Source organism: Typha angustifolia, chromosome 8, assembly GCF_048772165.1.
Source record: "Typha angustifolia cultivar Huaian chromosome 8, ASM4877216v1, whole genome shotgun sequence".
In the NCBI taxonomy this organism is placed as follows: Eukaryota; Viridiplantae; Streptophyta; class Magnoliopsida; order Poales; family Typhaceae; genus Typha; species Typha angustifolia.
Genome location: NC_133246.1, coordinates 15,682,151 through 15,710,132, shown reverse-complemented (window position 1 = coordinate 15,710,132; position 27,982 = coordinate 15,682,151). Strand labels below are relative to the sequence as shown.

The window sequence follows — 27,982 nt, the reverse complement described above, 5'->3', positions numbered from 1 at the left end:
CTTTATTTAGTCAGCTGTGAAGAATTCTATCAACAAGAGCAACAGAGTGGGGAATGAAGCTAGGCGGCAAATGGTTCATCAGGTAAGAAACCTTTCAAGTTCCATGCGAATAACAAAATAAAACATTTTCTATTCTAGTAAGAACAAAATAAGACATTTATTTTTCTCATAAAAAAAACATTTACAACAAAAACCTCATTCTACTCAATCGTAAGCAGAACCAGGTCCGAAATATTGATTGAACAGAAAAGATGACATGGCTTCCAATACTTCTCATTCTGCATATGAAAATTTAGTCAAATTTGCAACTCTGAACTATTTTCTCATCTGTGTCAAAAGATCCGACGGAGGCCTTCCAGGTCCACCAGCATTACTTCCACCAAATGCTGAGAAACCACTTCCCTGGTTGCCACCAAAACCTCCAAAACCACCTGCATATTGCAAGACTGCCACATTCAGCTTTCGCCCTTTGTAAATAATCAAGTATATTGAACATCTCACATTCACAAGAGCATAGCAAGTAACAATTCGGTGCAACCTCAAGTCTCACCTTAAACATAAAAAAAACTACCTCCCTTAACTACCGGTCAATGATATACACTTGCATATATATCCTGATAAAAGACATTGCATGAGCATGATCTAAAGGGAGGATGATTACGTCTCAAGGTGGATACGGACATAAATTTTCTCACCAGTACTGGAAAGAAATTGAAATGTGATAATCTTGACTCGTAGAAAAATAGTTTCCTTATATAATTTTATCTATGGGATTGGGAGAAAAATATATGACGAAATAAAAAGAAAAAAGAAGTAAAACCTCATATAGTTCAATCTTATACCAGATGGGAACATCTCTTAATGCACTCTAAGCAAACTTCTATGAGAAAGAGGAAACTTAGTTGCTGATCATTCTATTCGAAAAGACAGCATTAAAAGCCTCTGCATTTCTACTTGTAATAGTACTATGGAAGTGAACCTCCAAATCCCATTATGAGATCATTAAAAACTGAGCTTAACCTCCATTAAGAAATTGCGCACTAATTTAGGATGCAGTACAACTTCAAGGCCATCAATAAGAAGACAGCAGCATTCACTCACTAATTCAAATCATGGTGTCATTTATACGGCAGCAACAAAAAAGACAATAATAACCAAAACCTAGTATTTAGTCCCAATTATTTGGGCTGGTGATATGGATCCTTCTCTGTTTAGCTCTAGTAAGTGATTCTTTATATAACTAAAGTGTGGCCATGCATTTTCTTCATTTCTGTGAAACTCAAGTTTTAGTTACGTTATTTTCTGCTTACCCATCATTTTGATCCAAAGGCACAATCAGTCATATGATCATTCTAATGTCCCTTTACGCTTAAATGTTCAGCAAGGATCCCAGATCACAAGCTTTATTTTGGCTATATTCTTGTAATTTATGCAAGAGATCTATCATGTTCCTTCTTAATTAAGTGCAGGTTCAAATTAAAGTACGTATTTTCTCCTAGGCAGGAAATATATCATATTAAGCAGTGTTCAATTCTGTCTTAAAATCATCACCTAAAGGAGTGTTATCAGCAAAGAGCATACACCATCTAACCTCTCTGAGTAGTTTTAGTTATTTCATTTATGGCCAATGTAAGCAGGTGAGGACATTTGAAGCTTGGTGCAACCATACTAGCACATTTTAGCATCTATGATATAACACTAAACAATGGTGAATTATGCAGTAATAACTGGCAGTGGAACCACATGGTCTCAAGGTCACCATCCTGTCTTGGTTAGTAACGTTTATAAAGAGATTTCTTAAGCACTAATTTATGCTAAATTTCAAGCAAATAAAAGATCGCATTCCTATAGCCACACCTGACATGAAGCCACCACCTTGGCCAGCACCTCCAAAGCTGCTGCCAGTTAAAGCTGCAGCGGCAAAGCCGCCAGTGTTCGAGGCAGCAGCAGGAGCAGCAAAGCCTCTAGCAGCGCCAGCAAACCCACCACTGCCAGAGGCAACAGCAGCGAATCCTCCTGTAGCAGCACCAGCAAATCCTGGACCACTGGAAGAAACAGCAGCAAAGCCCCCACCTGTTGCAGCACTAGAAAAACCGCCAAATCCTCCAGTATTAGCTGCCGATGAAAAGCCTCCACCAAAACCACCAGAAGGAGCAAAGCCCATGCCCTGTACACCAGCACCTAATTGTCGCGATTGTCCAAAAGCACCGAGAACAGATCCAAGTGCATGTTGCCCAGCTCCAATTTGTGCAGGCTGTCCAAATCCACCAAGTCCACCAGAAAAGTTACTAGCAAATGGACCTGAATTCATAGGTTGGGATGGCTGCACTGGTTGAGCTGATGGGAGGCTAAGTGAAGAAGGGCGGAAGAGTTCCCCTGGGGCTACTGTCAAGAAATTTGGAGAACTTGCACTGCTTGCATTAGTTGTAATAAATGACCCACCAAAAGGGTTGGATTTTGGTTGACTAGGAGGAGGTGCAGATCCAAGGCCAAACCCACCAAGTGAACCCAAATTGAGTACAGTACTTGTGTCTGGAGCCTCCTCTTCCATTTCATCTTCTTGTGATGAAGTAACATCCAGTCCAATATTTTCTTTAGTTTCTGTGCTCACAAAAGATGCTGTAGATGGAATCTGAGGCGAAGAATTAGATGACGGAGAGAATAAGTTGCCACTTACGGTGGGAAGCAAATTGGGTTCTGTCCCAGAAATTAATCCAATTGAAAGTTCGCTAGCAGCTGAGCCTGACCCAACTAGCTCAGGCCTAGAGTGGTCTCTCGTCAAGTCTGATGAGACCTCATTTACAGCTACTGGAGTTGGCTCAGACCTAGATTTAACCTCAGCCACATGTAATGTTTGACATTTTAATATTGGACTCTCTGATACAGATAATAATGATGATGAAATTGAAGCTATTTGACTGTTTTCTTCTACAGCCCTTGTACTCAGAGATGATCTTCCAGGAGTCATTACTGATGATGATGAGGCCGGTAAGGATGATGTCATGGATGTAGCAACACCTGAAGAAATATTAGAATCTGATAATGAAACAGGTAGAAAAGGAGGTAGAACTGTTGATTTAGTTGATACTGTTTCAGGTGACTTTTCTTTGATGGTCAATGTATCCATTTGAGCAGCCTTTTCCAATGCATTTACAGATGTTGATGAAAGAGCCGATATACTCCCCTCTTGTGATAACTGAGATAATCTGAGAGAACCGTCCCATTGTTTCATGCTACCCGACGATGATTTTGACAGACCATCCTCTCCAATTTTCAAGTTCAAAGTAGTTTCTCCTTTTCTCTCCAGTGGTGTGGTCTTCATAGGTGATAAATTGCCAGGAAACTTTGACGATGTTAAGGCCGGTTTAGATGTTTCAAGCTGAAGATTGGAAATTGTTTTGGGTTTTGTAATATTCTCAAAGGTCAAAGAATTAGCCTGACCCTCTAACTGAGTGAATCGGGTTATTTCAGATGAAGTGACATTCTCTCTCATAACAGCGCTTTTAGAATGCGATTGTGATGGCACCATCTGTTTTGATTGCTGAGCAGCAATTCTCGCTGTCTCTTCTAAGGAATGAGACTTTGACCCCAAATTCTGTGATGATCCAGTGAAGTCCCTCGCCCATTTAAAAACAGAATTTTGCTGAAATTCAGAAGCTTGTGTGATCAGTTTCTCTTTACCACCTGCAAGAATAGGACAGGGGAATGAAAATCGCTGACGAAAGAAAACATATTTCTAACAATGCTGGCATGCATTTTCCAATTCATTTAGAGTGAATTACTTCCAGTTCCAGAATAACATTGCTTAGAAAGATACCTTCATTCAAAGGGTACAATTGGGACTTGCTTGCAGATGATTCAGAAAAGGAAGATGCAGGCAGTCCACTATCTTTTTGGACAATAGCTTTCATTTGAGAATCAAATGTTTCCTTGCTTGACTTGAATGGCTTATGACCGCTGACACTGAAGCGCTCTTGTCGTGTCATTCTCTTCACAGTGGTTTTTTGTGTCTCCAAAGAGCTCCAACTCTGCAAAAAGTTTTAAAAGTATTGAACTTATGTCTATGCACTCTTCCTAATTCTGATACAACTAATAACTCTTCCAGATCCCTAAATTTAAAATAAAAGAAACCTCAAGTTAAAGTGATAGATCTCTGTTCAAGTATTCATTACTCTTTGATCAAGAAACCCACCACAAACATGGCAGTTCTTGAGTACACTAGTACCTAAAAATCCAAGTTCAGTGATAATTATAGTACGTGGTGAAAAGATTGAACTAAACCAGTCAGACGGACAAAGTTATGATGCAAATACCCAATGCCATGGGAATTGCAATAATGAAAGGTAATGAGAAGGTTAAAGTAATAACTGACAACATAAGCAACTTGCATTAAACATATCAGACCAGATGTTTACAGAAACAAAGAGGTGTCCCATAAAAGAAATGTGAAATGCCCAGTAAATCATAAAAAGGGTACAAGAAATTATTGTGCCAATCAACTTGTAACATGCGTGCATGAGATTACCTAATAAAGATCTGTAACAAAAACAATAAGAGAAACAGGAAACTGAATATGTCCTAATGTCCTTTTCTTTTCTCTCATGTCACACATATAAGTATAAAACCTTTTAACAACATATCACTGCAAATGAAATTATTATTGACCTGCCAAAATATACGGATTATCTCACAGCAAGTAACTACTATGTACAATATTACGTAGAACCAATGCAACATTTCCAACGACTTCATTGTACCAACTTCAAGAGGCAGTCCTTTATAAAAATTTTAATTAAAAAAAAGAAACATAAATTTCACTTTGATGAATAGCTTATTTGAGAATTGCAAACCTTTGAGGCTTCGAGCAATCCTTCACATATAGAAGATACGTAAAAGGAACACTGTATTCTATAAGTTAATTTTTCTGCATCAATATTCAAGCAACAGTGCACTTACAGATTAAATAACCTGAAACCAATACAAAGAAAAGCATAGAACTAATAGACTGTGTTTCGACAATCTTATACTGATTCAAAAATCTTATGTTTCTACAAGATATTATACATCTCACTATTGACATGAAACAAGCAAAATTACCTTAACTTCAGAGCAGCATTCCAGGTGTTAGCTGATAATCCACTACCACTACGATTTTTTATTTTTAGGTTTTCAGGTGCTCTAATGTCCCCTCTTTTCATGAATGATCATGCATCCTCAGCTCAGAAAGCATGTCAACTCACTACTGAACTATTAATGCCTAGGCCTGTGCTCCTTCATTCAGATACACATCTATTATTTTAGTGCTTCCACTTCCACTGAATATTTGCTTCATGCCTTCATCATGTTAAAAACTTACAATGATTACATTAGAAGACAATCCCTATACCAATTTATGAACAGTGCTAGAAAGGCTAAAGAATGCAAACAATGCTAAGCTTGATAAATGTGACACCAGTCCCCTTCTTATGATGGATTGATGGAGATGGGGGCATAAATTAACTGCAGCATGCACATCACTGCTTAAAATTTCTGACAAGCCCAAAATCAAAATATGATGCATGTCAGAGATTCAAGCAGTTTGACCAAATCTATGAATGCAAGAATCATAGGGGTGTGGGTGCCACATTAGATTTGATGATGTGGTTTTAGTCCACAGTTATCTTAGGCATTATTTATTTTGATTAGGATTTGTATTAATTATTTCCTTGCATGATTGGATATTTCCAGACTTGTTTTGACTATTTCCTTACATAGTTGGATATTTTTTTATTTGGAGGGATTTGATTTTATCCTTTCCCCTTCTATTGGTTGTAGCCTATTTAAAGGCATATCTCTAACAAAGAAGGGGATAAATGATTTTGGGTAAATTGCTAAGCAATCTTGAGATCCATGGTGTGAAACCAAAGACCTGGAGGTATGAAACCCTAGTATCTTCTTCCCCAAGACATCGAACATTAACACCGTCTTCTCTAAAGAACAGGATACATCAACATTTAGCAAGGGCGCCTGATTCCGTTTCTGACTCCAACGACAAGTCCAAAGGCCACGGTTTGAATGAATTCTTTTCTCTTCCTAGTATCTTGAGTATCGGATTCATATACTTGGAATAATCTTTAATCTTGTTGATAATCTTAGCCGGTAATTTTCATTAAGTGAGATTAAGAGCTTTGCTTTTTTAATTGTGCTTTAATTGATTTAAGTATTAATCTTGGAATCTTAACCGAGTATCATAAATATTTAATTGTTTTCCAAGAACTAGAAAGTAAACGCTTGCCTTGTGATTCTGTTTTTTTAGGCCCTAATTTTATCTGATATTAAATCTTTTCATAGAAAATCTAATTGGCTTCAATTAATCGACATTTATTTGAAATTTGAATGATGTCCTCCTGTCCTGATTCATTCGCATGCTTGTATTGCATCATTTTTGGTATCAAAGTCAGGTTCAAGTAGGGAAACATCCATATAGAGTCTAGGTCGCATTTAGAACTTTTTTCTAAGTACTTTTTTCATCAAATCTAGGATAGTTGTTCTTTCCAGCATTTTTTTCCCAAAATAACATCCATTCTTTCAACGCACATAGCATATACACAACCTAGTGGTACCAACTACCAATTGGGTGGTTCACAAGAGTCTAACCCATTTGCACTTCAAAACTTGACGGAATGGATCCCAAAATCTATTAAAAAATGATGATCTAGTAAATTACATGGCTCAAATTGAACAAGATGTTGGGGCCACTCATGAAGAAGTTAATAATACAAGGGACACCCTAACTGAATTTCAGAGAATTACTAATGAGAGGTTTGATAGAGTCCCTAGGCAGGAAGATGAGCACAAAATCCATAATAAGTTTTGTCATCCGCATAACCAAAACAATCAAATTGTTAATCCCGATGAAAGAATACCTTAGGAGTATCAAGGTTGAATTACCCACCTTTGATGGGTAGATCGATTCTCGATGCTTCATAGATTGGCTTAATGACATGGATCATTATTTCGATTGGTATACAATAACTGAGCCTAGGAAAGTCAAGTTCACCGCTATGAAGCTTAGTGGTCTAGCTACCCAATACTGGTCCGACATAATACTCTTCGTCATATTCGAATTAAAATTGAAGTATCTTCCTCCCTCTTTCTACCATAAATTGTTGTACAAGTGGCATAAGGTAACCCAAACAATGTATTGAAAGGCATTCTCGGCAGCCGCTTTGCCGGCGGAGCGCACTGGCTGCCATGCTAAGCCAGAAGGCACCAGTGCAAGGCAGCTGACCATGTGCACGAGGAGAAGAAGAGGACCTCTTCTCCACCTTTTTCTTGCACTACCCCTCTAAGCCAAAAGCAACCATTGCAAGACAAATGACTATGTACTCAGTTTGATGAATTGCTAGTAATATGCACAATCCTTGAGCGTGATACCCCTACGAAGATCTGGTCCAAACTCAAATTTAGCTTAATAAGTGATCTCCAAATCAAGCTGCATGATCGAGGAAGACAATCTTGAGAAAGCCTACACATTAGTGTTACACCTCGATGATGCCAATTGCCAAGTCCCTCTAGTTTCATAGGTCAATGATTAAAAGGGTCAATCCTCCCATTCCTTGGTTAGATGGAACATAGCATATATGTGTGGACAGTCACACCATCAACAATATAATAGTCAAATACTATTTTCCCATTCCTTGGTTAGATGACATGCTAGACATGACGTCAGAAGCCACTATCTTTTCCAAAGTAGATTTTAAATATGACTACCACCAAATTCACATCCGACCTAGATATGAATGGAAGACAGCCTTTAAGACGAAGGATGGTCTATATGAATGGATGGTTATGCCTTTTGTCTTAACCAATACTCAAAGTACATTCATAAGAGTTATGCCTTAAATGTTATGACCCTTCATGGGGAAGTACCTTGTAGTTTATTTCAATGATGTTCTCATGCATAGTAACTCTTAGGAGCAACATTTGGACCACCTCTGCTAGGTCTACACTGTGTTGAGGAAAGAGCAGTTGTACACCAATCCAAAAAAGTGTACCTTCTTGACATATCAATGATTTTCTCAGGATTCATTGTCACAACTGAAGGCATAGCTGCAAATCCCTAAAAGGTTCGAACAATAGACAAGTGGCCTAAACGACGCACAATTAGGGATGTGCGAAGTTTTCATGAATTAGCCACCACATTCTATCGTCAATTTATTAGAGCGTTCAGTACTATCATGACCCCAATTATCGACTACTTGAAAAGAGGCAAGTTCACATGGTCCAAAGTTGCTACTAAAGCCTTCAAAGAAATTTTAAAAGAAAAATGACAGAAGCCCAGTAATATGGCTTCTCAATTTTTCGAAAGTCTTTGAGGTTATTTGTGATGCCTCTGGGATTGGAATTGGTGGAATCTTAAGTCAAGAGTCTCATTCTGTCGCTTATTTTAGTGAGAAACTTAATAAAACCTGACAAAGATATTCACATGTGACAAGAAAATTTTTGCGGTAATTCATATCTTCGCCATTGGCGCTATTACCTATTACTGCAAGAATTTGTCATATTTTCTGACCATGAATCTATGTGTTATATCAACTCCCAAAATAATCTAAATTCAAGGCATGGTAGGTAAATGTGTCGAGTTCCTCCTAGACCACACCTATACTATCCGCCATAAAGCAGAGCTTGAAAATAAAGCTATTGACAAACGCAGCCGATGTCTGTACATGCTGGTTCAAAGAATGCATCTATCATCGACTTTGAGAAGATGAAAGAGTATGCCTTCTGTCCTAATTTGGAGAGGTTTTTACCCTTGCGGATAGTGATACTACTCATGAGATCTATTTCTCTTATAGGATGGTTACATCTTCAGGTGGCAATACTTATGTATTCTTGGTATCTCTCTTCAAGAATTTCTTGTTTGGGAATTGCATGCTAGTGAATGTCAGGATATTTTGGGCATAATAAGACACTTGAGGCGGTCAAACATATTCTTCTGTAAGCAAGTGTCATACCTGCTAGCTAGCTAAACAAAGGAGACAAAATGCTAGCATCTATATGCCCCTCCTAGTGCCGAACTACTGTCGGCAAGATGTGAATCTAGATTTTGTCCTAGGTCAAAGCATGACTCTATCTTAGTTGTTGTGGACCGCTTTTCCAAGATGGCCCACTTCATTGCATGTTCTAAGACCTTTGATGCCACTCAAGTTCCAACTTTGTATTTTAATGAGGTCTTTTGTCTACATGGTCTACCCAAGACCATAGTATCTGACAAAGAGGTAAAGTTAACAAGTTATTTCTAGAAAACTCTCTAGCATAAAATGGGAACAAAACTCCAACCTCTACAACCTTACATCCTCAAATTGATGGACAAACAAAAGTGGTTAATAAGAGCTTAGGTGCTAAGATCACTTGGTTATAATAACTTGGGATCTCAAATAGACTCGTGCTGAATTTGCATATAATAACTTGGTTAATAGGTCCACAGGTATGAGTCCGTCTACAATCACACATGGTTTTAGGCTTAGACAAGCCATTGATCTTGTCCCTATTTCTCCATTTCATAAAGTGTCCAAGTCTACACCAGAGTTTGCATCCCATATTCATAATTTGCATAAAAAAATCAGTAGGAAAATTGAATAAAGTAATTACATTATAAAGCCCAAGCTGATTTACACAAAAGATTTAGATCTTTTAATGTTGGGATTATGTTATGGTTAGCTTTCATTCGAAACAGTTTCCACTGGAAAATTCCAAGAAATTACATGCTCGAAATATGAGACCCTTCAAATGGCAATACTTGTGTTGTTGATATCTTAAAAGATTTTGCCAATTCAGCATAAGTTCTACTTTTAATATTCAAGATATAATTTAGAGGTCCGGATTTTGATCATGAAAACCCACTTAACACTGAACCTACCAAAGAACACATTTTTTAGGGCCCCTATTTACCCTTATATCCTGAAATACCGGAATGGCTAATGATAATGATAGAATGTTAGATGATAACATTGCATCTACGAAGAATTGCGGTACTCGCAGGTATCTAGTGAAGTGGAAGGGTAAACCTAAATTGAAAGGCAGTTGGCTCGAACGGGATGAGCTCCAATGACTACACCAAGACCTCTTGGAGCAGTACGACAGTTCTCCGAAATCAACAGGGTCTAGTTCTTCCCTACCTCAAGATGATTATGCATGTCAGAGACTTGAGCCTAGGTTCAACCGAACCTATGGATGCAAGAAGCATAGGGGCATGGATCCCACATTAGATTTAATGATGTGGTTCTAGCCCCTACTTATCTTAGACATTATTTATTTTAGTTTTACATTTATTATCTTATTGTGTTCATGCAAGCCTGACCTCAGCTGTCCATTTCTTATTCATTCAGGAGGCCCCTAGTGGACTTGGCGGTGCTCCTTTCTCAAACCAGAACAATTCTGAACGTTAGGGAAAATAAGGAAAGGATTTGTCTTGATTATTTCTTGCATGGTTGGAAATTTCTAGACTTAATTTGACTATTTCTATTGGTTGTAGCCTATTTAAAGGCATATCGCTAATCAAGAAGGGGATAAATGATTTTGGGTTTCCAACTCCAACGGTGAGAACAGTGGCCACAATTTGAGTGAACTCTTTTCTCTTCCTAGTATCTTGAGTATCAGATTCGTATACTTAGAATCATCTTTAATCTTATTGATAAATCTTATCTGGTTATTTTCATTAAGTGAGATTGAGAGCTTTTCTTTTTTAATTTGTGCTTTAATTGATCTAAGTATTAATCTTGGAATCTCAGCCAAGCATCATAAGTATTTAATTTGTTTTCCAAGAACTAGAAAGTAAATGTTTGCCTTGTGATTCTGTTTTTTTAGGCCCCAATTTTAACTGATATTAAATCTTTTCATGGAAAATCTAATTGGGCTCAATTAATTGACATTTATTTGAAATTTGAATGATTCCCTGCTGTCCTGATTCATTCGCATGCTTGTATTAAATCAAAATATCCCATGCATACAAAGAAAATAATCAAGCAGTCCACTGGACTCTTACTGACTTTCTGTAAGAAACATTCAGCCACCTAGTTTGTCTAATTTGTTATGAGATTTTCTGTGTGAGTGTCCCACTAGTGCAATATTAATTTGTAGAAACTTTTTGTGGCAGTGGTACCTTTTCATTAATTAATGTCTCTATGATAAGTATAGAAATGCAACAATCTCAAACCATTATCACTATTTTCCTATGTACTTAACATTCGTACTCTAACCAGAAATACGAAACACAAGTTCAAAATGCTATGTCAATGCAAGTTCAAAACTGTGAATGCAGCTAGCAACGCGATGATTCAGATGCATATCAAGAGAAAATTAATTTGCACACCAAATTGAAGTGTTTAAGATGAGTAATGTCCATTCCAGTAAATTACCCTATCCAATGATTCTCTCCTCCTCCTTGCAGTCTCTGGTTCAAAACCCTTTATAGAGCCCGGTGAACTTCTCCTTGGGTACTCTTTCCTTGAGGAGTTCAGGGAATCAGGAGCAAAGCTGGGTCTTTTTATATCTGGAGATTGGAAAGCACTGGTTTCATGGCCAAGGCCAATCGACTCAAATAGTTCTTTTGCTACAGTTCCTCTTTTTACAGAGGGTGAGCTTATTTTAAGCGTAGCAATCTGCTTCGAGAGGACTTCAGAAAGTTGCTCCGCTGCTGCTAATTGTGAGTTCAGTGTGTTGTATACACTGTGCACAGATTGCGTTCGCCTGGATATCAAGGTCCAGCATCAGTAGGTATTGGAACAGAAAGATTTTTAGTCAAGATAAAGATCCAGAACTCAACAATCTAATACCTACATGACAAAATATCAGGAAAGAAACAATACAAACTAATTACTATAAGAAAAACTGCTTCGAATAACTATCAGCATAGAAACTTCAATAATAGAAACTTTATTAACAAATAAGTGTTTTTCTGTATTGATAATGTTTAAAATGGGAAATAGCTCCTAAAAAAATCCAAGACTGATTCACAATAATTCAAGCATCTGGAAAAGCCAAATTGTATGCTCTTAAATTATAAGCATCTGATGCTGACAAGACACATATTACTAAAACCCAAACCTTCTACTACTAGCTTATACAATCAAGTTTCATTGACAAAAGTTAGGTACAATAAGCCACTTATTTCAAGAAAGTCTGGGCTCTTGGCAAAGAATTCCTGTTACACAAAGAAAGTACTTCAAAGTAGGACATCGTAAAGTGACTCATCAAGAGTATGTATATTGCATCATGTATCCAATGATGGCATAGTTCAAGGAAGTTTACCACTTAACAGGGAATATATGTCGCATGTTAGCCATCATTCCAGAAAGTTAGTTCACATAAAGATATATGAAAGGTCACTTAAAATGAGTGAAAGTGAGACTTTAGTCTATATATGTCTGACTCAGGTCAATTGTAATCAACCTTTTGTTTTTACCTTATTACTCCATTCAATTAGCTGAACTTGACTGCAAATGTCTTCAATAAGAATTTGCAGCACCTAGCTGTAAGGGATAGGAGCTGCCAGCATGTTTTATAAGCCGTACAACACATATATAAGCTATTTTGTTTCAAAGCTGTAAGACAAAAATGTGCAACCAGCAAGTGAACAATAAAGATCTCAGCAAGCATGAGAAACGGATGCAGATAGCAAAACTGTGCAAATAAAATTGTCCCAAGGTAAACTTCTCAATCATACAAGTCTGTTAAAAAAATGAATTAAAACAAGAATAACTTAACCTTCTAAATTTTTTAATCTTACAGTTATTTGGTTTTCTGTTTTATATTGACTCCCATTAAACATGATCTAAGTCAAATCACATGAACGTAATAAGGCGTTTCTGGTAAAGAATGCTTAGCATACCTTGAAAGTCCAGTATTGACTTGCAAAGCTCTACAACGAGGCATAGCTCTTCCAAATTCACCAAACCTGTTTATCTCAAGAGTATTGAAGTGCCTCTCCAGCTCTATAAGCTGATTTGTCAAGTTCTAAACGAAAAGAGGACACTATAAAGAAGTTGACAGAGTATTGAAAAAAGAGAAAACCATCAAAAAAAATATGTGCAACTCACCTGGTTCGCTTTCAGAATATGCTGCCTCTTGAGTTCAAATTCAGGATTTAATTTCTGCCGGTTCCATATGTCCCAATATTGACTATTAGAAGCTTGTCTAACAATGCCTTGCATGTAGATTTTCCTAGCAGAAACTGGAAAAGATATGGGAAAAAACATAATGGATACAGTATATGCCATGTCAACAGCTACTACATAAAATTCAAAATTGAAATCCATCATACTCCCACAATGACAGGAAACTCATAAGAATGCATGCTAACTAATTCTGAAATTTATCATGAGATGAGAGTGGAAAAGTATAGCCATGATAGAGCCTTCTCATGCAAGACTTGGATATGCCAAAAGACTGCCTTGCCCACTGCTTAGTTGTCAGCAAGGTACATATCGCGTACAGTGCTCTGTCAAAATTGGGTATGGTCTAGCTTTCCATATACAAGGAACCTAAGATTTTGTTTGCTTTGAGTTTAGAGACCCCCCTTAAAATGGTTCAGGGACCTCTAAACCGATTCAGTAACTAAATATTTTTTATTCTTTTTTATATCTAATCAAATTTACTCTCTAAAAAATTAAAACTAAGAAATGAGACTAACTAATCAAATTCGGAGCTTAGCTTCAAACCAAACAAGACCCAAAGGATTGACATAAGATTAGCACAAATGTACATGCAAAATCCTATTAACATAAGGCCTAGGAACTATCCTCATGCATCCATTTGGCATACTAGGAGTGGTGTGCATACATGAGAAACACATCTTATTCCCACACATTTTAAGCAGATATAAGCAAGTGAATCATGAAAAGTTTCCAAGTAGTACCTAGTACTTGAATATCAAATAATAGATAATAGTATCTAACTAGTCTTCATTTCTGATACTTCTTGTCTTTCAAGGATAATTCCATCACTGTCTCCATGTCTCCACACTAGTTTTGTAATCCATATATACAGTCTTATAGCTACTTCTCCTAAAACCTTTAAATTCTAAATTTATTCTCCATGCCTCTAGCTAAGTGTTCAACCATGTCCTAAATTTATCAATTATAACAGCATCCTTGGCAAGCACTAAAAAACCACAAAACTGCATCCTGAATATCTTTAGTGAGGTCATATAGATAAAACATGGAATTCCAACTTGAATATCTTTATTGAACTCAAAAATGACTAATGCACAAAACGGAAGCTAATGCAGGTCCTAGATGCAACCTTTTATTATAGAAAATCTACTCGCTTAGCTGCCATGTACCCTTACATTAGTTGTAACTACATTATACACGTCTTGATAAATTGACATCTAATTTGGTAAATTGTGATGTGTAAGACAATGCTAAAGCACAATTATGCAACAACAAAATTCAAGCACACGATTGTATAAGATCCTAATACACGAAAAATGAAGAGCATACATTTATGCAATTCTTCATTTTCTATCTCATTCCTAATTCTCCATACATGCCAGAATATGCTTTTAGGCTTTAAGCATTATCTCAATGATCATTGTTTTGGAATTGGTTGCATTGTAAGGGAACATTCCAATCTAAAATGGGTTAGGTGGACCATGCAAAATTAAATCCATCTTAGGAGAAAAATAGAAGCAAAAGAAAAGGAAAAGAGATGAGAACAGGAGCGGGTCCAGTGGAGAAGGAAGAGGACATAAAGAAAGTGAATAAGGGCCCAAGAAACACTCTACTATAAAATGATTAAAATCAATTTTAATTCTTATTTGAAGCTTTCCTCAAGATAGAAAAGGAAAAGGAAGCACTTCCCTAAAGATAGAAAAGGAAAAGGAAATCTTGAAAAAAGAAAGTAGGGACATAAAAATAGCCAGAAAATGCAACTAAGACCAGGGAAAGTTCACCTGACCTGTGCAAAAAAGAAACTAGGGCCATAAACATAGCCAGAAAATGCAACTAAGACTAGGGTAAGTTCACCTGAACTGCCTAGAAGAGTAAATTATCAGTTGACAAGCAAGTACAAGAATACTAGCAAGGAAAAAAACAGTCTGTTATTTTCTAAGATTTTACAGATTATCCCAAAGTAAGGTAACCTCCAAGTAATTTGTGAAAGGTAATAATCCCAGAATGATCTAATTCATTATCTGTCATGCCACTACATGATGAAGCCAATGACACAAAGCCACACTCTCACACATCCAAACAATTATATATAATATAACATAGCTCATAAAAACTAGATAATCAGGTAAATGTATCAGTAAGGGCAGATGAAATATGCACTCAAGTTAAAGTGAGCAAAAAGACTATGCATACAGACATACCCTGCAACTTCTTATTGAAAAGATCTTGGATCTTCATAAGCTGTTCATGCACTTTGTTCTACAATGATAACAATGATAAGAGTAGAGGCTCGTGAAATTTTGGACTGAAATTCTCAACAAAAAATAACAAAAAAACAAACTGAAGCTTCTCAGAGAAGATGGTCATGCTACCTTGCACATCTGAGATATCTGTGAAATATTTCGTAGATCCTTCTCTAATGTCAAAACTGAAGCTTGCTGGAAGACAGTGCAGGCATCCCTGAACCCGCCTTCTTGTTCTATATATGATAAGAGGGTATCTAGTTCATTTGCCATATCCTTAACCTGGAAGCAGGATAATAATCATTTATTAACTTTTTGCTTTTTCTAAAGAACTCGGAGTGGGAGTCCAACTCCACCCTCCTACCAGTGATTGTTTGTAATTTTGTATCTACAATATATTTGAAATTTAAAAAAAAAAAGTATAAAATACAGAGAATTATTAACCAAAAAGCTAATAAATACATCAATTTTTTTTACTAAAACTCCATCAATCCTAATTGTCTACAGGTTACATATATATATATATACTCACACTATAGTAATGTAGATAGAGAGCGTTAGAAAGAGAAGGTAGGTTTTATCAAATGATAGTAATTAGAGTACAAGATGTTCCATTATATGTCACCCATAAAACTTAGCCTTCTGATTGTGAAATTATCAATACCATCATGATAAATCATCGCTTATCAAAGAAAGTTAAGGATATAATGACCATTACTATTTTATAAATTAAAAAATTATGTCTAAGTTACAAGAAGACCTGCTCACAGTTATCACATAAGCAGAAACAGGAGAGTGTTTCCTCCTCTTGATGTAATTCAAGAAAGCTCTGACCTCTTGCTCGTACTGCTAAAAGGTGATATCAAAGTCCTAACTCTGTGCAAAGAATGCTGTAATACCACAAATAGATAGTTGACAATGACAACATAAGACAGTACTTTACTACAATGTCCTTAACTCCTTATTCTTGTCAGTCATGAACAGCCTAATTGCATATCAAGCAGTTCTTTCCCATGTTTGATGCTCAGATGTAACACTTCATCTTACAAATAATGGTATATGCTAGACAAATTGCAAGTCTGATGCCAGAACAGCTTGAATCCTTGTATGCTTGGTATTGTCTTTTTCCAGCTATGAATTTGACACTAATCTCTAGAGGGTTGTCTTAGGCTGACAGACAGTCGAGAAAACTTGCAATACCTGTGGAGCCTTCTAATTTTGTTAGTTTGTGCTCAAGCTGACCAAAATTATATTGTTTTTGAAATGGCTCCGATGATGATGATGTATTCCACCTGATATTCTTTAAACTTAGCATATTAAGATAACCCTACAAATCCTGCAACAAAAGTATAAACTATTTGAATTTTGAAGTTCCAAGTTGATCTACAATTATTAATAAACTAAGTGTTAGCATTCAAGGTCTTGGATTCTCCAAAATCCTCACTCCTTAACCCAAGCACTCTACATAAGAAAAAAAGTAAAAGACAATCACCAAGGAAATACTTTATTATATGTGCATATCCATATGTAATTATCCAATAAACATAAACAGATAAATTAAATGCAACTTTTGCCATAAGATCCTAGAGAAAGAGGAAGGTATCTCAGTAAAACACTGGATTGTTCCAAGTTATGCATTAACATATTAAATTAACAACAAAACCAGTTATATATAATTATTCATACAATGTAAATTCACAATAATCTCAGTCTGATACTCGCTTATAAAGATTCAAATTTTAATTTCCACAATTACGTTATCCAAGCAATCAGGATAAATTTACCACATAAACATTTTGGGCAGTTCTTAAAACTAAAGCAGCACCAAAAAAAACAGAATATCCCATGTCTTTATTATTCAGTTTTAATTCTCTCTAAGTCTCTTCCAGCATGTTTAATGTCGCTTAGAATATCTTTCGCATATTAAATTTTACAACAAAGTATAGGAATCTTCTGTGGCATGTCAAATAGCACAGCAAGAAATTTCAACAAATGTTTAATCAAAGTCCACTTACGGAAGATCAATTATCAATTTTCCATCATTTTGACTCTCCATAATTGATAACCATCTAGGCTTTCTTTTTCTTCATTTACATTCCACCTTAACATATTGAAGACCCAATCACTTTCCCTCTTTGCAACATACTTCATAATATTCTATACAGAGCTTTTAGTAACTATAATTGTACATTCTTTTGTACTAATACTAATTAAAATTTCTCTTAAAGCAAAACAACTAAATAAATGTAGTATCAATCAGATGCCAAAATATGGAAGAAAAAAATTGAGGTCAAAAGATTGGTAAGACAAATGAGTTTCTTCTTATTCAAGTCATGGAAGATATTCTATTTAAGTGATGCGCACTTTCTCAGACCAACAAGAATGCATGTCGGTTGAACATTAATATGAAACTCAATAAAGATCATCAAAATGTCTGAACTTCTATATGATGTATTAAGACAAGTGGATTAATTTACTTCGATACTAAGCTGCATTAACTTTTTCCATATAAAGCATGGAGTACACAACTCATAAGCCCTTAATAAAGGTATTGTACTGAAATGAAAAGGGTAATTGAATACATAGAACATTAATAAAAAAACATACACAATGCAGTGTTTCCAAGCAAACTCTAAAAATTCAGAATTTTAAAATGATCTCTTACATTATAAAATTGCTTCGACAGATCCTTTTCAGAGTTAAACATCTGAAGAGGCTTGTGAATTCTAGCATTCCCGAGGGAAGGATGCACACTAGAAATCTGTGACTTTCCTGCAGCAAACCCTTCCTGTACTGAAGAAAGAGAGCCAATGCTTGCTGGAACAGTTTCAACATTTCCAGACCTCAACATGGAAGATGTGCGCCCTTCAATTTGGAAAGGCTTAGTTGAAGGAATTACCATACTTGATGGTTCATGCGTAAAGCCCTTTGAAGAAGTGAAAGTTTTTGCCTCAGCTGAAAAGCTGTTCTGCAGGTGAAAGGATGAATTATTCTCAACCCCAGTACCTGTCCTTTCTTTGATATTACTCAAAGCTGGTCCACCAGAAGTAAATATCAGTGATTTATTATTGAGAGTATCAGCACCGAACAGTTTCCCACCGGATAGCGGTATGGCTAAACCTCCATCAGTTTTAAATGAATCAACAACTCTACTCATGCTAGCAAGGGTATTTTCTTCCTCATGTAATGTTATATCTTTTCTCCCAGTAGATTTCAATTTCTCACCTGAAAAGATTTATTCACATACTAAAAATCAGCTCAGATGAAGGCCAAAACTTTTGGGATATTTTCAAATTCTATACTCAATCAGCTTAAAAATTAAATGAAAATAAAAATAAATTCAGTAAGACAACATTGGAAGTTTTAATACTTGCTACCTTCATGCAAAGCAGGTGACTCATCAACTTCTTTCACCAAATCACTTTGTCCAGAAACAGTTGCAGGCAACTCACTTTCCAAAGAAAGGGTGGTAGATTGTGGCAACTCTGAAGGATCTGAAATACTAAACAAGGGCCTCAAGTCAAAAGACACGTAAGGCATCAACTGAACTGCCTCTGAGTCATCTAAAATACTGGGTTAAAACTATTGAATGTTAATAAATTCTGTTAACAGAATGTGAAATAGAAAAGGTACCTTGCAACATGATACAAAATAAGCTTTCCTTCAGCAGTCAAACAAAGAAGGATATATTGTGGGGACAGTTCAACAAACTCAGCACCAACTTGTACGTTCATTTTCTCAAACAAAGAGACTTTTTCAACACCAAAACCCAATATCAAATTATCATCACCATTTTCTGAAACAGAAGAATAATATCATTATGCTCCATAGTCCATAATAAAAGGATGATTAGAAAGTGTATCTTCTATTTCTTTAATTTGTAAAATGCGCATATTGGAGTATTGCATGGCATAAATTGTGTTGTTAGGCATTAATATCATCTTCATAAGAAGCTCATAATGTCTATTACAGACAAAAGATAAAATAACTTACTGATACAACACGAACAGTGCTCAATGAAATAATTAACTCATGCAATTTCAAATGACAGGTTTACATATTTCAAATTAACATTCATCTGGTGCACATAAACATCAAATTAGAAAGAAACAAGTCAAGATTAACATTCATAAAAAAGTATTAAAATGAAGATAACCTAAGCTAATAGCCTAGATAGGGCTATTGCACCCTGATTTAGTCATATGAGGGACTCATGTGACATCATATAAAATAACCAATATCTGTGCAAGCTAATGTGAGAAAGAGGTGGTGCCAATTATTTTAGCATTGAAGTTATATGCACTCAACATTCATAGGAGTTGGGACTAAGCGACTAAGTAATTATTTTGGAAAACAGGATTGTGACACTTTCCAGTATATCAAAATTTCAGACACCTTAAACCAAATCTAAGAAAGCCTTCCCTAGAGGCAGGAAAATGATTACAAGAAGGCATTATACAGTAGGTCATGTACGAACTCAAGTAAAGTGCAGTAGGATAAGCAATAGCAAAAACATTTCATCCAAATATACAACTTTTGATATAACAGTTTATTTATCAAATAGAAGTCACAACCACAAAATTTTCCACACATTTTGAAATGGTCTATCAAACTGCACTTTTAGTAGCACACAATTTAAACCTATTACATAAACTAGCTTCCACCACATGTAAATGCATGTTTTGCACAGCTAATGATACTTAGTATATCACCTCACTGATACAGATTAATATGAATATCTTCATTTTTTTATTTCTGATTCCTCCCTTCCCTAGACTCTCTAGAAATAAAAACATGAGAGCAAGCTACGTAGCATTTGACAATGGGGGCTTCGATATAGACAACCAGAATACAGACTTATCATTAGTCTAATAATAGTTGAGAGTAGTCCCAGATAAAGAATGTGATGACCAGAATTCAATCTCTTTAATAAGATGACTGACAAGGCATATGACCAAGAAAATGAGTTCAAAAAATATGGTACTTCAAGCCTTAATAATTGCTCTTCTTTCAATGCAAAAGAATCAAAGAGAAAAAAAAATCAGGTGCAAATGAAATAGTTCTCTGATAGTCTGATTTACCAAGCAAAGGGAGAATAGGTTGCTTTTCTAAAAGTAAAAAACTATTTACCTCGTAGATCAATCCTGGGAGTGTATTTGTCATTTTGGAATTCAAGAGATAACACTTCCCTTCTTTCGTCATTAAGAAACCACTTCAATAACAGAACATGTTGATCAACAGTCTTCTTGTTAGAAGCCAGCACAAGCTCCCTATTATGGAAAACATTATAGGAGATATAAGCAACAATCAAAATATCTGAGAATGTCCAAGGAGTGGAAAAGTCCATTTATACTACATCAACATAAAGAGCACTGGCAACTGTGCAGTAATATGGAACTCGGTACAACAGTTTTTTCATAACTCCATTAGTTCAAGGCCAAATTCAGTGCTTTATCTAGATAATATGTCGGTACAGCTGAGTACTAGACAAGCATCATAAAGATACAAAGCACAAATGGATTAACATGAAAATCCATCCTTCCCTCACTCTCTCAGCATGCATTTAGGCACGACCATCATTCTCATGCTGCTCAACATCTACTATACCAGGCAGCACTTAAATCATTGGTTTTCTATATATTAAAAGGAGTAAAGGACACAATGATTTCATTGAATAACATTTTCACTAGCTTTTATAGACAATTGTAATGCAAAATAAATTATTACTCCCCTTCATATATATTTATATATCAAAAAGGTCAAAATCACATCTACAGCCCCAGTAAGGTGATCTACACTAAGCATGAAAATGACCTCCTCAACTGGATGTATCATTGCTCTATTGTCCAATAGTTGGAAACTATTCATCTCATATTTGATATAAGGATAAAAAATATCCAAATTTCCAGAGACTAATAATATTCTTTATGAAAAAAAAAAGAATTGGATAATCCACATTACACTTATAATAAAATGCTATTTTCCTTGCACACCTTCCAGAAGTAAATCATTTGTAATAGTCAGTAACAATTTTATGGCTTTGAGATTAAATCTCTAAAAAAATAGATGAAACTCATTGCCATACATACATACATAGACATGAACATATATGAGTGTACGTATGAATGTGTTTAATATGTATATATCTTGTGCTACAATTAAGCAATATATGTTCTAGAACTTCCCAAAAAAAGTGTACCAGTTTTATGTCATACTGGTAGTCTATTAAAGTCTACCTTCTCCGAAAGTACCTACTCAAAATTATCACCTAATCTTTGGTCACTTTTAGTCAGAATTAAATTCTTAAATGACCTTTATGCCTCATATAATTGTCCTGCTACTTGGCATGACTGTGCTGGATGATTGACACCAACTCTATCAAGCTCGACATGCTGGTGCGCCACAAGGTACGCTACCCATTCTGGTTTTGCAGTGGGTGGTATTGCATGTGCTACTTCACAAATACCTTACCACTTGGCAAAAGTAGTGCTGACGGAATCTTGCTAAAGGCATAGAAAAATGCTGCCACTTACTACTAGGACTGAAGCAGAAAGTGACTAGCTTTTATCACAGATCATCCACTGAATCTGCATCTTATAATTTAAGGTCTCCACATTTCCAAAAAATGTACTTCCTTATTAGGCAGTAGCCCTATTATCAGCTTTGCTAATATGGAGATCTGTTTTTGATATTGCCTCGGCAAGTCAAATCTAAACTCTAAAGATTTATATGATATTCTACTGTGTTTCTTACTTCTTCCTATGCGGCCAACTCAGACATTGAAATAATGGTACAACATCAGGTACCTAAAAGTTAAAGAAAGCATGGTGTTTTATAACCACGACTTCTCTCGAATGAAAATCATGCTGCAGAGGAAAAGTAAGACTAATCACACATACGATGAAGTACCTCCAACAGCTGAATTATATAATTACGAAGGCAATATTATAAAGTATAAACCAAGCAATACAGCATTTTACAATAAATAAGCATAAAACTGAACTCTGAACCTCAAATTTCCTCCTACCAGCGATCAAGATAGCTCAATAGCAGATGAGGCCCAAATCCATTCGGCAGTATATCATACAAAATACCTTCAAACAAATCAGGGAAAGAAAAGACAACTGGCTGGCACAGTTCCTACATGAATGATGATAGAAACAAAAGGTGATTCAATCACATAACAAATATGGAAGTATTAAAGTAGTGAACAAAACATCAGTGAGCAAAATTAATGGTCAGAAATTTTAAGATGAATATATATTAACTTAGGCACCTAATTTCAAAAGAATAATCAAGCCAATAACGCTTGTGATGTCATCAACTTCTTAATTGCCAAACTATGCTTAAGAACATATATCCATGTTAAGATAGACAAGTAAACTAAATGGGTTCATTGCATGGTAAGTTCCTCTCTGATCAGCTACATAGTGCTAAGGAATACAAGTAAGAGAATTAACCTGAATAAAGTCCCAAAGTAAAATCGTGGAGTAAGAAATCTGTTTTCACAGAAAAGCAGTAACAAATTAAATGAGTAGATATGCACTAACCTCAATAAATTTTCCCACTCTGTCTGTTATCACTTGAACCAAGTAACCATCCTCATCTCCATCTTCATTCAATCGAACACATCCCACAATAATACTATCATGGCGCACCCACCCGACAGAATCCACTGACAAATGAAAATAAAATCCATGTGACGATAATTTTCTTTTAATAAATCCATTTGAAATCTTTAGGTAAACAAGTAGCATTAACAAAGAAAATAATTGATAGCTGATATTAATCAAGGCAAAGAAATCTCACAATTTCTGGAATAAATTTCAAGAGAAAAAGAAAACTAATGAATTCTTGCACTTCATAAGACACTTGAGCTGAGAAATATGAGAAATATTAATCTTCAAACAGGCAACATAAGGAAATTACTGGCTGAAAAGATATTGTCAACCTACCATGTTGTAAGCACAGCATCCTTTATTTCATAAATAATTCTATTTCAATTTCTCATAAAACTTCATGGATTCATTTCTCATAAGCATCTTTAGATATTCATTTCTCACAAACATATTTAGATATTCATTTCTCATAAACATCTTATGATATCCATTTCTCATAATCATATTTAGATATTCATTTCTCATAAAACTCTTTATACATTCTATCTGAACAGAAGTATCAAGGCCTAGTACGAGGTTATATAAGGAACAATTTGATGACGAAAAATAGCATGGAAAGATGCTTACCCTTGATGCTGGACCCCGAATCAGTATCATTATGCCATGATTGGAACAAGAGTGACATACAAATTTGCTCCTTAAAATTGGCCGATAAGATAGTTAAAGAATCTTTTCTTGCAACAGCAATAAAATCACCTTGCATACTCCAGTCAACTACAAGAAACAGAAATTTAAACTGCTGCAGCTAAAAATAAAACGAACACAATCATTTATTGGAAAAAATGCAAAGATTAGGTATCTCACAGACAATTAAATAAAATTTCTCAAAGGTCGGATGCTAAACTGATAAATTAGATCAAGGTTTAAAGACAACAAACAAGCAATTTCAACAGGTTTATGAGATTCATAACAGTTTTGCTGATTATGATATCGATTGATAATAATCATGAAGATCGTTTACCTGAGGAAATTTTGCTTCAGAGGCTGTAGTTAATTTGGAATTTGGATGCCATTCAATGGTAATACAATTTAAGGTCAAGAGAAGGATTAGCAGATAGTACAGTTTCAAATGTTCTCCGTTATATTTAAGTGCCAACAGGGAAAGATCCGTGCAGAATTTGTAATATGAGAACCAAGATTCTGCTTAGTTCAATTTAAAAGGACATTCCAATGCATAATCTCCAATCTTGCAAGTCTGTGTGCTTTCATAAGGACAGTAAGAATGAATCCTTAACTTCATTGCTGGAAGATTGCCTCCATAACTAAATTCACAATCTGAAATTGTATGGAGGCAAGAATTACCATTGATTCTCCAGGTGGTGCCCACTAATAAACCTAAACTGATAAAGATGGATAAGGTTTTCATCACTTCAAATGATGCCCGAACCTAGTAAGGAAAGGGAACGAGGTCCCTGATTCTGCTTTTGGTACAATGAAATGAGCTTCAGTTTGTTACAAGTTACAACCTTGATAAAATTAGAAGATGAAAAAAAAGTTTGGATGAAGGCCGCCAAATCAGTTGGCCAAGCTAAATGGGCTTCGGCTTCAGAAGTTTTGTGCAGTTTCGCCGATCACATCTCTGGTTTTGGTAGAATAATTGGTTTAACAAATAAAAAGATCTAAAATACCAAAAAGGAAGATTATCAGAATAAAATATGGAAATTTCTTGTTGTTTAAACACAAAATCATTTGAACTGTTCAATACTTGGAACTTTGGATTGTCTTAAGTTGATTATATCAGTTAATGCTTTTATGGGAAACCTAAAATTAGTTGACAATATGAAAATCGCACATTAAAAAACTACAAAATTTTAATCTTAGATCCCAAGGAATGAAATTCACAGCAAATATCAGAATTTCCTAACTAAAAAGCATCAAACATTGGCATCTATGAAACCTAAGATACAATATTTATGTCTACAAATAGACTATCTGACATAAGAAGAAATGGAGAAATGGCACAGCCACTGGATCAATGAAGTACAAAATAGAATAGCTCTGAATTCTTTTAAATTTCAAACTTCTGAAAAAATTTCTCCAATTTATAAAGCTTCAAACTAAATATGAAATTGGACTTCATAATAATATACAGAAATATGTACAAACCACTGTCAACATTCTTCATCACATCCTTCAGTTGTTCATTTGAATGGCCGTGATAAAGCGTGCCATAACCTGAAAGAACAACAAAGGACATCCCTACACCTTTTTGCCATTTCAGGTCTTTGACAGTGTCAGATTCGTTAAGAGAGCACGAAAAAGATGGCTTCTTATCCTACAAACATAGTACAAAAACAACAGGAAATATCTTAACATCATTAGGCACGAGAACAAAATCTTGGCAAAAAAAAATGATAAAAGATTAAGGATAATCAGATGGCATAAGAATGTAGTTGATGCGTCATGTAATACGAACTTAAATAAATTTTACTTAAATTACTGAGTGAGAAACTGGAATAACAAAAATAGTAGTACATATAATATAGATCTACAATATGTACGGATCTTCAGAGTCAATTCATCATAAAGTACAATGAGAAGAGCACACATGCCAAAATGTGATTATTCTCTGACAAAACTTCTGTAGAATTACCGGTCTCAAAAACTATTGTCCTTAAAAGGTGACTGATATTTTAGCCATAGTGCAGACCTTCCAACAAGAAGGAGCTGTAGAAAAGTTAGCATAGTTGCATAGAACTATTCACCAGCTATAGATGGCAGATAAGACATAAGCCGATCAAGGTGAGCAAAGCAGTTCTGATGTGGGTATCATCTTCAATTTGACCAAAATAAAGTTGTTTGAGTCTAATTTTGGTCTAATTGAGCTAATTAGGCTCAACTTATTTTCACATTTAATTTGTTGAGTTGATTTTTAATTCAAATGATCAATTGAACTAGTCAATTGATAGATATAGTAAGCCTATATGTGGGGGATGTCCGTATTGAGTTATTACCTAAATTGGATTAGTCAATTTAAGTAAAACGTAATCACTTAGGATCCTATTGAGAAATGAATTCCTATTAGAATCTCAATTAATAGTTATGGTAAGCTTATATGTGGGGGATATCCGCATTGATTTATTACTTAAATTGGGTTAGTCATTTAGGTAAAATGATCAATTGGAGTTCTATTAGGAAATAAGTTCCTATTAAAATCAGCTAGAATCAAAGTTATTAACCTATTTAAGGATCATTGCATGAGAATCTCTCATTTTTCTCCTGCCATCTTCTTATCTCTCTCTCTCCTCCTTTCTCCTAACCCGTCTTAAGATTCTTCTTAATCTCTTCTTCTTCTTTTATAAACCTCTCTCCTTCTTCAGTCTCTACTTTTCATTGGTTATTGTTGCTGTCCAGAAGATTCTAATAATGAAAGAGAATTTTTTGGTGCCCGAACGTGAAAAGAAAGACGTGGTTTCAAAGCAAAAGCACTATTATTCCATTTATCGATAAATCTAAACTCTAAAGTCTTTCCTTACACCATATTTTAAGTATTTCTACTGTCAACATACCCACTTGAGAGATGAGGAAGTTAATGCCTTATCTAAGTGGTTTTCTCTCCTTCCATTTAATAGTGATCATTTTAATCGATTAATTTATTGTCGGTTATTGCTTACTATATTTTATTTTAGTTACTTGTTTGGATCGATTGTTCTCCAAAACATTATATTCATACTAGATTTGCATTAAGTTCATACCAAAAGAACATCATGATCACAAGATTCACAAGACACATAAGGCCCCACGATCCTAGCAATTAACCACATCACCTGATAATTGACAAAATAGAATCTTGCAAAAAGGAGATTGATTTCTCCTAATAGTAGCTTTTATGTTCTTTTCAACCCATGACTTCTAAGGTACAGAAAAAAATGCAAATATATTGTATAAAATAGAGGCCTAACTTACATTATTGTGCAGTCACTTGCTTAGTGGCATCTATGGCCAGCACACTCTAATGATTGTCAATCATGGCTGGGACTAAACTGAAACAACCCAAATTGGATAACTAAATAATATTTGTCAATTCAGTCTATTCAATTGTTAGCACCTCTTCTTTTTTCACCAACGCAGCATTTCAAATTAAAAGAATATATGTGCAACTCTTAGCTAAAAGAAGACCTGGACAGAATAGAATTTCTACTACGAACATGTTCATTTAAATAAAAACTTAGTTGGATTTAATCATATTTGCTCTAAATTCCAATTTGGCAGTTCTTATTTCAGCAATCAAAAGTTCAGACCTAAAAATTTTGAATTAGCAAAGCACGAGCATAGCAATGTGCTACCTTATTAAGGAGTGCACGAACAGAAAATAGGTGAATATCTCCACCAACAGCAGCCGCAAGTGTGGAAGAATCACTCGATAGCGCCAGCACAGAAACCCTACCAATCCGCACATCCACGACGCTCGATTCCTTAATGCAAGGTCCCTTCCCCTTCTCCTTGATCTCCTTCGCCACCCCTATAACATCCTTCGTCCTTGCAACCAGAAAACCTAAATTCCCAACATGGAAACCCTAATCAGGATCAAAATCCAGCCGCCAGCGCAGAGAGCAGAAGATATATAGAAATAACCGAACCTTCCAAGTGGGCAAGGAACAGCGATCCGAAGCGATCGGAGACTGCGAGAGGCCGGAACGGAGGGTTATTGAGATCGAAGGACGAATCCGAGGAGAGGAGAGGGACCGATTCGCCGATCCGACGGAAGACGTAGTCCGCGGAAGCGCCACGGTCGCCTTCGATCTCTTCTTCGAGTCGGATTTGACGGTTGCATTCTTCCACCATTGGATAATTTGAAACCCTAAACCCTAGCGCGAGAGTGGAAGAGGAAGAGTAATGAGTGAGGAAAAAGTCGGTGTTTATGCTCTTATGAATGGACAAAAGTTGGGCGGGAAGACTAATAGGA

General features: G+C 35.6%; 1 protein-coding gene across 2 annotated transcripts; it reads right to left on the bottom strand.

Annotated features, from left to right (window-relative positions):
- Positions 1 to 52: 52 nt before the first annotated feature.
- On the bottom strand, positions 53 to 27,966 carry LOC140765310 (nuclear pore complex protein NUP214). 2 transcript variants are annotated; one of them, XM_073104325.1, is made up of 18 exons: positions 27,657 to 27,966; positions 27,363 to 27,571; positions 25,183 to 25,351; positions 23,644 to 23,790; positions 22,948 to 23,072; positions 22,425 to 22,537; positions 20,528 to 20,667; positions 19,031 to 19,193; positions 18,772 to 18,899; positions 18,063 to 18,622; positions 15,527 to 15,679; positions 15,356 to 15,413; positions 13,080 to 13,213; positions 12,872 to 12,996; positions 11,400 to 11,730; positions 3,818 to 4,028; positions 1,858 to 3,684; positions 53 to 431 (listed from the first exon to the last, which is right to left on the bottom strand). In XM_073104325.1, exons 1-18 carry the CDS (start codon positions 27,859 to 27,861, stop codon positions 316 to 318), a joined length of 4,914 nt encoding a protein of 1,637 aa, XP_072960426.1. In that variant the 5' UTR covers positions 27,862 to 27,966; the 3' UTR covers positions 53 to 315. The 2 variants fall into 2 exon arrangements, with proteins under 2 accessions (XP_072960426.1, XP_072960427.1); XM_073104326.1 differs by having other exon boundaries at positions 18,775 to 18,899.
- Positions 27,967 to 27,982: the final 16 nt, after the last annotated feature.

Bases quoted from the DNA above. Each gene is read 5' to 3' on its own strand.
- LOC140765310 (XM_073104325.1), bottom strand. From the start codon at position 27,861: ATGGTGGAAGAATGCAACCGTCAAATCCGACTCGAAGAAGAGATCGAA. The intron at 15,414-15,526 runs GTAGCATGACCA...TTATCATTGTAG, and splicing joins AGATATCTCAGATGTGCAAG to AACAAAGTGCATGAACAGCT. The intron at 12,997-13,079 runs GTGAGTTGCACA...CTTTTCGTTTAG, and splicing joins ATATTCTGAAAGCGAACCAG to AACTTGACAAATCAGCTTAT.